Below are 12,057 nucleotides of genomic sequence, written 5' to 3'. Positions count from 1 at the left end.
TTACTGATATAGAAACATTTACTTCCTGTCATGAATCACTGAGGACAGGCAGATAAACAGGCTTTAAAACATTGGGTAAGTGCTACAGAACATATTAAAGGGACATGAAATATAACTTGGGGTGTGATAGTCACTGAAAGGTTTCTGTGTCATGAAGGATGAGCAAGAAGTAGAGAGAAGAGAGCGGTAGAAGGAGTTTCGGGCACTGATACTGGAGGTAGATGAAAATAGACTCAGCATCTACTCAGAGTTGTCCCTTAGTCCTTTACTCAAAGTATTTAGGTAATAGTTACTAGTAATTAGGTCTGGGACCTCCTTCCTGAGCATAGCTGATGGATGAAGAATGGATAGGTTTCTGTGAAAGCAGGCATATAGATAACAAACAGCAAGTAATGAAAGCAGATAGTCTATGTATTTATCTGTAGCATTTATTGACTGCTTCCTACAGTCCAAGAAAGCAGATAGTCTATGTATTTATCTGTAGCATTTATTGACTGCTTCCTACAGTCCAAGCACTCTCCTAACTAAGAACTTTGGATGTTTAACTCATTTGATGTTTACAACAACCTTCTGATGTGTAATTTCTATTATAATCTTCATTTTATAGCTTAAGAAATGAAGGCACAGAAAAGCTAGGGAACTTGCCCTAGGTCATACAGTTAGTAAGCTTAAGTTAATTCTAGTCAAGGCAGGTTGGCTTTTTAATTAATCACTGCCTGCCTGCCAGGCACTGCACTTAAACTTGAGGATGGAAAGATTTATCAGAATCAGTGAAGAAAGTAGTGTGTACAGAATTAATCACAACCATGTGATAGGTGCTACAGTAGAAGGAGGTTGAGGAATTACAGAGAATTACATGGCATTGTTTCTGGACCTCTCATCACTGCCTTTACTCCTTTTTGATTGTATTCCAGTATATAAGTGTCTATTAAAAATCACGTCCAGAATTAACCAAACTCAACAGGTGCCTGGCACAACAGCACTGTTACCATCTGAATTCAGGCAGGAGATTGTTCATTTTCTAAGGGGCTGAAGGGCTTACACTTCCTATGCAATTGAGGATCACTGCTTTTTCTTTGACTCACTCATGGCAGTATGTACCTCTCTGATGCATTGGCCTAACAAAAGGTTGAAAACTACTAATCTTAATGTTTTATTATTAGATGTGCTTTAGGGTTTTTTTGTTTTGTTTTTTTTTTTAGCAACTTTATCATGTTCAACTCACCGTGAACTTGTGGCTAGTTGACCTCAGACACTTAACTATGACCTGGTGACAAATGGGTGTTCTCCACCCTGCTCTTGAGCAAATGACTTTTTTTTTTTTTTTAGTGTAAACTTAGAACTTTATACTCATCCCAGCAAAAGTTTATATTTGTTGAAAGAGAGCTTGAATCTCATCTCAGTCATCTAATGTATTAGCTAATCTACCTGTATTTAGTGATCTGCAGTGTCGATGAACATGCCTTAAAAATTTGGGGGGCAGAATGTTGGATAGGACCACGACTTCATGGCATGGCATTTGAGAGCTTTTCATTACACGCTCTTTGCATTTGGCTGCCTCCTCACTGCATATCTCTCAGTGCTGTTGTCTGGCTCACCAGTGTCCACACGTCCACAGTTTTCCAAATGGAAAGATCTATATTTTACTAATATTACATGATCACTGGAAAGAATTTAAGTGGCAAAAAAAAGAAAAAGAAAAAAAAAGAAAATCTTTCCTAAGACACTTTCCCTCCTTGCCCACCCTAAGATACCACTGTTGGCAATTTGATAAACAGTCTTCCAGAAATTTTTTAAAATTTTTATTTATTGATTTTTAGAGACAGGAAGGGCAGGGGGAGGGAGAAAGAGACAGAGAAACATCGATTTGTTGTTCCACTTATTTATGCATTCATTGACTCTTATATGTGCCCTGACCAGGGATAGAACCCACAACCTTGGCATATAGGGACAATGCTCCAACCAACTGAGCTACCCACCAGGGCAAGACATTTTAATGCCTGTGTGTTATGCATTTGTGTACATGTTTATTGTTTTTAATATAGGTTAGATATATAAGATACCCAACTTGCTAGCTTTATGCAACTCATACCTAGTGATCTTACCATGTCTCTATTCTTTTCCAAGTATTTCAAATGTTTCTGTTTCGTAGACAGTTCTAGAATTTGTCAAAAACCAACATCCTGCTCATGAGTCTATAGTTCTCAAGCTAGCATTTGCTTGTGATAATAATTGTCAGTCCTTCAGAAAATATTAAGTTATGACAGGTGTACTCAGGTTGACAGGGAACTATTTTATCTGTTCTTTAAAGATTAACATCTAAAATGTTCAAAAAGGTTTTGACAGGTGACAGATGAGTTATTATTCCAAAGTAAAACGTCATTTGTAGGTAGGAAAAAGAATAATTGCTCTATTTCTGAGCTCATATTTATGCCAGGTGCTATGCTAAACAATGGACATAAAATCTCTTATTTAGTCTTTACCCCAGTGCTAGGTGTTAATGATTATTATGTTCTTTACAGAAGAACAAACTGAAGCTCACAGTCCTTGTATAATGTCCCCGTGGTTACACAGCTAGTCCGTGGATGCTCTTTTCTGTTTCCAAAGCCCATGTTCTTGACCACTATGTCCCATGGCCTCTCCACTTCATTCTTTAGTAATGCTGGTAAACTTGATTTCAGTTTATTAGATGTTTATTGAGTGCATTCTGTGTGCCAGGAATTGCGCTTGGCCAGAGGTCTGAAACTATGCATTCTGTCCAGTATGGTACAAGTTATTTATTATTGTCAAAAATTAGATGCTTTGTGAGGTGGTAAATTGATTAAATTTCATGTTACTATAACTCCATCTAACAGCTATGTTCTTTTGCTCTTTTTCTGCCACTTTTAATTTTATTACAACTTTTAAAAATTGCTTATTAAAACATTACAACATTAAATAGTAAAGTCACATATGTCTGTCCCCTTTATTTTTCATATTCTCTTCCTGACAGGTATGTAAATATTTACAAAGTTATACTCCATGAGATTTTGTGTTGTAACTTTTTTCATGAAACTTTTTGTAAATGATTCCTTTACCTTTAATGCCTTTTTAAATTATCACTTAAATGGATGCAGAGTAAACTCTATCAAAATTGTATTACTTCATCCCCTTCAATTAATATAAATTAAGGATTATATCAGGCGTCCTCAAACTTTTTAAACAGGAGGCCAGTTCACTGTCCCTCAGAGCGTTGGAGGGCCGGACTATAGTTTAAAAAAAACTATGAACAAATTCCTTATGCACACTGCACATATCTTATTTTGAAGTAAAAAAACAAAACGGCAAAAACACCCGCATGTGGCCCGCGGGCCATAGTTTGAGGACGCCTGGATTATATGGTTCTCAGCAGTAAAGTTTACCTGCATTACCTCCTGACTGTTGGTTCTCTATAGAAGAAATGGAAAACCCTCGCTCCTTGGAAGGCCAGTAGGAAGGTTTTGTGTGCAGTATTGGCAAGATCTAGTGTACCTCTGTGGTAGGCAGGCACACTGGTCTTTTCGTTTCTTTGGAAAATGCTTGGCGAGTCAATGCCATTACCACCAGGGGATAGATGTAGTCTATAGTTCCTTGGACATCTAAGTTAGTGTAATATATCTGTTGACCTGGACTCTGACTTTCAGATAGTTGGTATTAGGATATTTTTATATTCTTAGATTTATTTGTAACCTCTTATTTTAGAATGGATTCTTTCTTCTTGGCTGAAATGTTTAAATATCTTTACCTGTTATTTGCGGATAAAGAAGATATTATTTTTGACATAGAAGATTACATATTCACAACAGAAGCTCATCTGTTACCTCTCTGGCTCTCTACTACAAATCAAAGCATCTCTAAGAAGAGTACAGTAGGTTATGTTTTTTAATCAAATGTCTTACTCTCTTACTTACTTTCCTGTGTTTGTTTTATTTTTCCCAAGTGAAAAGTAATCCATGACTAGAATTCAGTAAATGTAGTATGGGAGGAGGAAAAGTACACTTGATGTTTTCTTATTTTGTTTTTTTTTTATGACATCCTATATACTTACATTTTATTTAAATTTTTCTTTGAACAAACTATAATGCTAAGTAAAAAAAATACTTTTATTCACATAACATTCTTTTACATTGTAGACTTCAGAATATATAGAACTGGATGACAGTAATTTTGATTGGACTTGTCCAAATACTCAGATTCTCTTCCCTAATGATCCATTGTATGCTCAGAGCATTCGTGAACCCTTGAAAAATGTGGTGGATAAGAGCTGTCCAAGAGGCGTCATCAGAGTGTAAGATATCTTATTTTATATTTGTTAATATCAGACTTATTCTTAATAAAGGAAAGAGAACATAAGGGACATATAACAGTAGACATTCACTTAGACCAAAAATATTGTAGTTATTGCTGATTAAAATAAAATAAAAATTATTAGTAAAGTTAGATAGCAAATTTTATTCTGTGATGCCTTATTATTATGGAAATTTTCTATTTTTTGTTTAATGAACTGAATAATAGTAGTCAATGGGCAGTTTTCAACTTGTGTAGCTCATTTATGGAATAGTTTCATCAAATATTTCCATATGTCTTATATATGTAGAAAGTATTTTTCCTTTTACATGCAGTGTGTGTAGTGCAAATATATGTTTTGTTTTTTGATGTACTTATTCTTGGTTGTTAAATTTTTGCCTTAATTAATTCATTTTCTTATAAGTACTTAAATTAGAAAGGCCATTACTAGGAAATAAAAAATTTAAGTGAATGTTATAATTCACTGATATAACTATTGTTTTGCTTTTAAAATGCAGACAGAGAAATCTGGTTTTTGAGAAAGAAATCAGTAGTAACAAATCTCAACCCAACCTATTCTGTATTTTCAAATGGTTATAATTTTGTTGACTAATACTAACTTATTGATAATATACATGATTTTATAACTGTAAAATATTATTTGAAACCTATACCACTTACTAGTAACCTAAATTATATGGAGGAAAATACCTATTTCCAGTTACTCCATTTTCACTAGTTCTAAATCTAGCAGTTTTGCAAGTATCTAACATTATTTCTATTTGCTTTATGTTTCTCTCCCATTCTGACTTAAGTTTTTTAAGCCTTGCTTATAATTACTTTTAGCAGAGAGGAGAGTTTCAGGAGTGGAGCTAAACCCCCGCTGAGAGCCAGAGATTTCATGGCCACTAACCCTGAGCATTTAGAAATCTTGAAGAAGATGGGGGTGAGTTTGATTCACCTCAAAGATGGGAGAGTCCAGTTGGTTCAACATGCAATCCAAGTAAGACATTGCTGTATTAATTAGATGCAACTCTGCTCTTTTTAGTCTTATAAGCTTTCATAAGATAATGACATTGGGCTTTTTAAAAACTTTTAATGTATGGTTTAAAGTTAGGGAGTCAAAATTTAAGGACTTGAAAATACGTTGGTAAGCCAACTAATTCAACCCTTCATAGTATAGATCAATTAAATCATGAATAGGCTGGGCAATTTGCTTAAGGTAATAAAGGTAAATACAGGACTCAAGTCTAAGTTTTCTGTTTCTCAGTCCCTTGTCTTTCCACTGTTTTTATTTAGAGCATAATCTTAAATGGTAATAATTAGTTTTAATATTTATATTTTACATTATTTTATTTTCCAAAGAGCTACTGAATCTAAGTATTTTATTCACTGTAGAAATCAAAATTTACATTTATCTGTCTACTCCTAGAAAACATAACATGTCTTTTGGGGAAATTTTTATTGATTTTTGCTTTAAAAGTTTTCATAACATGAGGTCTTTAAATTATTTCAACCTAGACTCATAATCAGGTATCCCTAAATCTCAAATTTAAACTTCCCACCACCTTACCTCCCTCTCAGATTTCTGTTTCATTTCTGTTCTTTCCACATCCATTCTTCCTTAAAGAATATTCTGCCTGTTTCCTTATGTTTCATTACCCTCACTCCTCAGTAGTGGGAGTGGCATCTCTAATGGCATTGCTAACATAAGTGTCACTCAGTGGCCTCCTAATCCTCATGTGATTGAATTTTTCTCTCTAACAGTTGACTGCCCCCTATTTATTTTTTAAAAATATTTTTAAAATTGACTTTTAGAGAGAGAAACATCAATGTGAGAGCAAGACATTGATTCGTTGTCTCCTGCAACACCCACCAGGGGACTGAACCCACAACCCAGGCATGTGTCCTGACCGGGAATTGAACTGGCAACCTTTTGGTACATAGACAACGGCCAGTCAACTGAGCCACACTGGCCAGGGTTTGACAGCCCTGTTTTTAAATATATTTTTATTGATTTCAGAGAGGAAGGGAAAGGGAAAGAGAAACATCAATGAGAGAGAATCATTGATTGGCTGCCTCCTGCATGCCCCACACTGGGGATCAAACCCGCAACCAGGGAATGGGTCCTGACTGGGAATTGAACTGTGACCTCCTGGTTCATAGGTCGACACTCAGCCATTGAGCCACACTGATTGGGCATGGCCCTGTTTTTAAAATGTATCCTTTTCTTGGCTTCCAGCATACATCTTTTCACTTCCCTGTTCATGCCTTTATAGCTCTCTTTCTTGGCAGAACCGCTCAGTGTAGGCTCTACCAAAGGATCTGGTTCATTCCCTTTTCTCTCTCTACTTCTTCAGCAGTCTCATCTGTTTCTACAAGCTCAGCTATCATCTTTGTACACTTGATTTCTTATCTATACATATGTAACCCTGATTCCTAACTTTACTCTTAAACCCAGCTTTGATATACCTGTCATACATTTCTACATCTCAGCCTCAATCTGTGCAAGTCTGAATTCTCTCCCTGCCTCCTCCTTATTCCAGCTCTCCTCCTCCTCCTCCATCTCAGTAAACCCTGTCATCATTCTTGAAGTCACCAAAACAAAGCCACCATAATTTCAGGATAGGCTTGAACTTCTATCTCCCAAATCCTCTCTGTCCTCTATTCTCTTCACTCCCATCAAGTCCCGTTGACTTTTCCTGTAAAGTGTCAGGAATCCATTTTTTTTTCTACTCTTGTGAGGCATTCTTCAGCTTTTCCTCTCTAAAGACTCAATTCAGATGTCATTCTATTTTCCAGATCCACACTGGCAGAATTGTCATTTCCTTGTCCACATTCCCACTTGAAAAATATAATTATAGATAATTTCACACATCTCTCTCCTCTAGATACAAACTTCTTAAAGTAAAAAGTCTGTCTCCTCAGTGTTTAGTCAAGTGCTGGAATATAAAAGTTACCTAAATATGTTTTGAAATTAATCTGATTGTTGGTTCATAATTTCAAAGAAAGGAAGTATGGATCAGGTATGGTGTTTATTTCTTAAAAGGGGAAACAGTGGAGAAAACAAGCAAAATGAGCATTTGATCATTGGGTGGAAGTTCAATTCTCAACTTGTATCAAAAATGGTTTATAGAACAGTGAAGGAGCTATTGGTAAAAACTACAGATGTAATTTTCAGAAGTAGTATTTTTTTTTAAGAAAAATCAGGCTATAAATATTTGGTAGGGACCAAAACTCAAAGGAGGAAATTTAGAGTGGAAGACCAGTGCAATAGTATTAAAGTTCAATATTAAAAAAGAAAAGAAAGTTAAATGTTTCCAGAAGGGATAAAATATCTGTTTCTTTCCTAGGCTGCTAGTTCAATTGATGCTGAAGATGGGTTGAGGTTTATGCAGGAGATGATTGAATTGTCAAGTCAGCAACAGAAAGAACAGCAGCTACCGCCCCGAGCTGTACAAATTGTTTCCCACCCATTTTTTGGCAGGGTAGTATTGACTGCTGGACCAGCTCAGTTTGGGCTAGATCTGTCTAAACATAAAGAGGTGTGTACGCTTACCATGTGCTTGCTGAAACTGAGTTAAAAATATTGTTTAAGTATTATCTAATTTCTTAGTTTCTATTTAGATTTAGTCTATTTTCTAATTAAAAAGTGACCTTTTTTTTTTTTTTTTTAAACCATTGAAACCTGTAAAGAATTTTAGTGAGTTTATTTGAGCCAAACTGTCGACATATGCCGGGAACCAGAACCTCAATGAATTGAGATAATGCTCCCATGACCTATTTTTAAATATTTATTTAAAAAACCTAAATATTCACTTTCTCAGAATAAAAGTTAAAAGTATATCTTGTAAATGATGAGTCATAATGTACATCTATAATATGTTTATAAAATTTTACTTAAAATATTGGTCATTTACTGTCCAATTTTTGGTCTCTAAATTAGTACCTTTATCTGAAATGATTTTCAGACTTTGTTTTGTTTTGTTAATCCTCACCTGAAGATATTTTTCAACTGATTTTTAGGGAGAGTGGAAGAGAGAGGGCAAGACAAGAGAGAAACATTGATGTGAGAGAAACACATTGATTGGTTGCCTCCTGTACGAGCCCCGACCAGGGCCGGGGCCTGGGTGAAGTCTGCAACCAAGGTACATGCCCTTGATCGGAATCAAACTCGGGACTCTTTGATCCACAGGCCACTGCTCTATCCACTGAGCCAACCCAGCTAGGGCAGTTTTCAGACTTTTTTAACAACTGCTAGACCCTTTTTTTGAACCAAAATCTGACTTGGAGGCTAAAAGCTGAAGTGCCCAAGTGGCTGTGGAGAGCTGATGCTGAGGTTGCACTGAGCAGACATGGAATATGACTGGGCTAGTTTTTCTTCTTAGTTTTGACATAGGAAACAAAGACCTGCACAGTTGAACAGTTCACAAGTTCATCAAACTTAATTGGTGGCAGAGCTGGAACCAGAACCTAAGTATCCTGATAGAACTGCTTGCAGATTCATGTAGACTAAATCTTTTTTTTTCCTCTTTCAAAGAATTTTTCTGGTTACCAATGATTGTGTTATAGTGGTCCCAGCTGCTGTAAGTGTGGATATGGGTGTGTCGTAAATCTGGCTACCAGGCTCCAACTTGACTACTTATTAACATTGTGTCTTAGAGCAAATTACGTAACGTCTCAGTTTCCTTATATATAAAATGAATTATTATCTGTGTTATATCATTCAAGGCAGTTATAAAGATCAGGCTTAGTAAGTTAATGTAAAAATGCTTTATAAACTGCAAAGCAAAATAGAAATATTGGTTGTGTACTATGACATGCAAAATGTTCAAAACAAAATTTATTCCAAATATATATACTGGATGTGTTACCATTAGTAAAGAAATGAGGTCTACCTAAAGATTTATATATCGAATTTTATTTAATGACTAGATAGTTATTTGAGAAGATAAAAGAATATTGAAGTCACTTTTATTTCTGACAGACAAGAGGATTTGTTGCAAGCAGTAAACCATACAATGGTTGTTCAGAGCTTACTAACCCCGAGGCAGTGATGGGAAAAATTGCTTTGCTACAAAGAGGACAGTGCATGTTTGCAGAAAAGGCACGCAACATCCAGAATGCTGGAGCCATCGGTGGCATTGTCATTGGTAAGTCATCCTCCACCTCAGCATCATTCTGTTGACTAGAAGGAGGTAATTTTGGGATTTTTTTCCCCCTTTGTTTTCCAAAATGATATAAAAATGTTTGTTTTGTTTTTATTTCACTAGACAGCATAATGAGTAGGTAATCCAATGGCTCTCAATAATTTCTGTAGGTCTCATATCTTTTTTGAAAGTCTAGAGATGGGTTTCTGTATATTAATGCCAGTAAAAGTACTTGCCGACAGGTATGAAGGTGGGTAGAGGGGAGAGGTAAAATCACCCAACACCATGAATAAGAAAATGTGCCCATAAGAGCCAAAGCTCTGTAAGGGCAAGACTTGCATCCTGCCACCTCCAGTGGGAGCCATTGAAAATACCCATTCTGCCTCAAACATTCAGGCTTTGGAATCAGACACATGGGGGCGCACTTCTTGGCTCTGCCACAAAATCATGGTGTAATGTGGCCCAGCTTTAGTTTATCTGTTTATTCAGTAGAATATTTTATTAGCTTCAGTGAACGTGGTAATAAATATCTTTTAGGTGATTATAAAGTTTGAAAATAATATATATAAAATTTCTTAGCATAATAGCTGACATATCATAGGTATAAGCATTAGTTGCTAGTAAATTTTTATCTCCTTAGGTCTCTCCCCTCTGAAATTACAAACTTTAAATAATTTCACTCGTGCATTTCAACCAGTGTGCTTTTATTTTTCATTTTTTTGTGGGAAATCATATCATGACAAGCAGACCATGACTACCAGGAAAAATATAAATTTTTCTATGCTTCAAGTAGGAAGGAATTTACATTTAGAAAGAACTAAAAGACCTGAGGTCACATCCTAATTGCATAGTTCTTCTGCATAGCTTCTCTCACGGGGAAAATCCAGTTTGAATTTTTTCTTTCTAATTAGGAAAGATTTCCTTTTTGAATTTAGGGTAAATAAAAGTAAGGTATTTAAAATATTAGGGTTTATTTCAGTGAAAAAGTATTCTTTTTTTTAATCTTTATTGTTCAGATTATTACAATTGTTCTTTTTTCCCCCCATCGCTCCCCTCCACCCGGTTCCCACCCCACCCTCTCCCCTTACCTCCCCCCACACTGTCCTCATCCATAGGTGTATGATTTTTGTCCAGTCTCTTCCCGCACCCCTCATACCACTTTCCCCCCGAGAATTGTCAGTCCACTCTCTTTCTACGCCCCTGATTCTATTATATTCACGAGTTTATTCTGTTCATCAGATTTTTTTATTCACTTGATTTTTAGATTCACTTGTTGATAGACATGTATTTGTTCAGAATTTTTATCTTGACCTTTTTCTTCTTCTTCCTCTTCTTCACCCTTTGCACTCGCTTTTTTCTCGATTCCTTTATTCTACTCGGGATTTAATTTTTTAAATACCCCAGTTTTACAAAGCGCAGCAATAGAATAAAAAACTGGAGTTTCTTTTCATACAAACTTATTTATTTGGATTTTTTTATATTTCAAATTATTGATACATTCAAAGAGTAATTTTAATCTCTATAATTTTTCATGGTGTGATATTTTTTGAAACATTCACCCACATGAAGACCTGGTTTACATTCACATGTTTCGCAAATATAAATCGTCTTTCTTCTTCCTCCTTTGATTTTTCTGTTAGAACAAACAACACAGTCTTTGTGTTTTTTGTTAGGGTGAAGTGTGATTATATGGAGCTTTCCATCTAAACGTTGCTCTAAGTTAGTGGATAATAATCTACCCCTGGAAGTTAGTGTACCATCTCTGAATTCTCCAACAAGATCATGTACTAGTTTCCTAATAAATTTCAGGTTCGTTATCGGTTTTTCATTTTTTCTTTTTTGGCATCAGTTGAGATGGCATTTACATTTTACTTGTCCTTTCATGCTAATGAAAACAAGAAAAGATACTGGAAAAATAGACAAAAATCCCCCTTCCCCCCGTGGTGAAACTACATGTCGAGTGTGGCTCGACATACGAGCTGCTACCGATGCTAACCGTGTCGAGTCACACTCGACATCTGAGTGCAAAAGGTTAAAGACTGCCTTTCAGCATTTCATATAATACTGGTTTGGTGGTGATGAACTCCTTTAGCTTTTTCTTATCTGTGAAGCTCTTTATCTGCCCTTCAATTCTGAATGATAGCTTTGCTGGATAGAGTAATCTTGGTTGTAGATTCTTGCTATTCATCACTTTGAATATTTCTTGCCACTCCCGTCTAGCCTGCATAGTTTCTGTTGTAGGTAACTGTTTTTCTCTTGCTGCTTTTAATATTCTCTCTTTGTCTTTTGCTCTTGGCACTTTAATTATGATGTGTCTTGGTGTGGTCCTCTTTGGATTCCTTTTGTTTGGGGTTCTGTGCACTTCCTGGACTTGTAAGTCTATTTCACCAGGTGGGGGAAGTTTTCAGTCATTATTTCTTCAAATAGGTTTTCAGTATCTTGCTCTCTCTCTTCTTCTGGCACCCCCATAATTTGGATGTTGCTACGCTTGAAGTTGTCCCAGGGGCTCCTTACACTATCTTCATATTTTGGGATTATTTTTGCTTTTTGCTTTTCCAGTTGGGTGTTTTTTGCTTCTTTGTATTTCAGATCTTTGACTTGA

The 12,057-nt window shown here is 35.9% G+C and overlaps 1 protein-coding gene across 2 annotated transcripts in view; it reads left to right on the top strand.

Moving 5' to 3' along the window:
* Nucleotides 1–12,057, top strand: part of EDEM3 (ER degradation enhancing alpha-mannosidase like protein 3) — a 66,422-nt gene that overhangs the window by 38,676 nt on the left and 15,689 nt on the right. Inside the window, exons 14-18 of one of the 2 annotated variants that reach the window (XM_079761336.1) lie at nt 3,721–3,886; nt 4,152–4,306; nt 5,155–5,308; nt 7,659–7,850; nt 9,293–9,458. In XM_079761336.1, coding sequence (XP_079617462.1) covers nt 3,721–3,886; nt 4,152–4,306; nt 5,155–5,308; nt 7,659–7,850; nt 9,293–9,458 — 833 coding nt within the window. Of the gene's footprint in view, nt 1–3,720; nt 3,887–4,151; nt 4,307–5,151; nt 5,309–7,658; nt 7,851–9,292; nt 9,459–12,057 lie in introns of both variants that reach the window. The other variant, XM_079761335.1, reaches the window with a different exon arrangement.

The sequence above is a fragment of the Cnephaeus nilssonii genome (assembly GCF_951640355.1).
Source record: "Cnephaeus nilssonii genome assembly, chromosome: 21".
Classification (NCBI taxonomy): Eukaryota; Metazoa; Chordata; class Mammalia; order Chiroptera; family Vespertilionidae; genus Cnephaeus; species Cnephaeus nilssonii.
The sequence above is the reverse complement of the archived record's forward strand: the minus strand, read 5'-3'. Positions and strand labels throughout refer to the sequence as shown.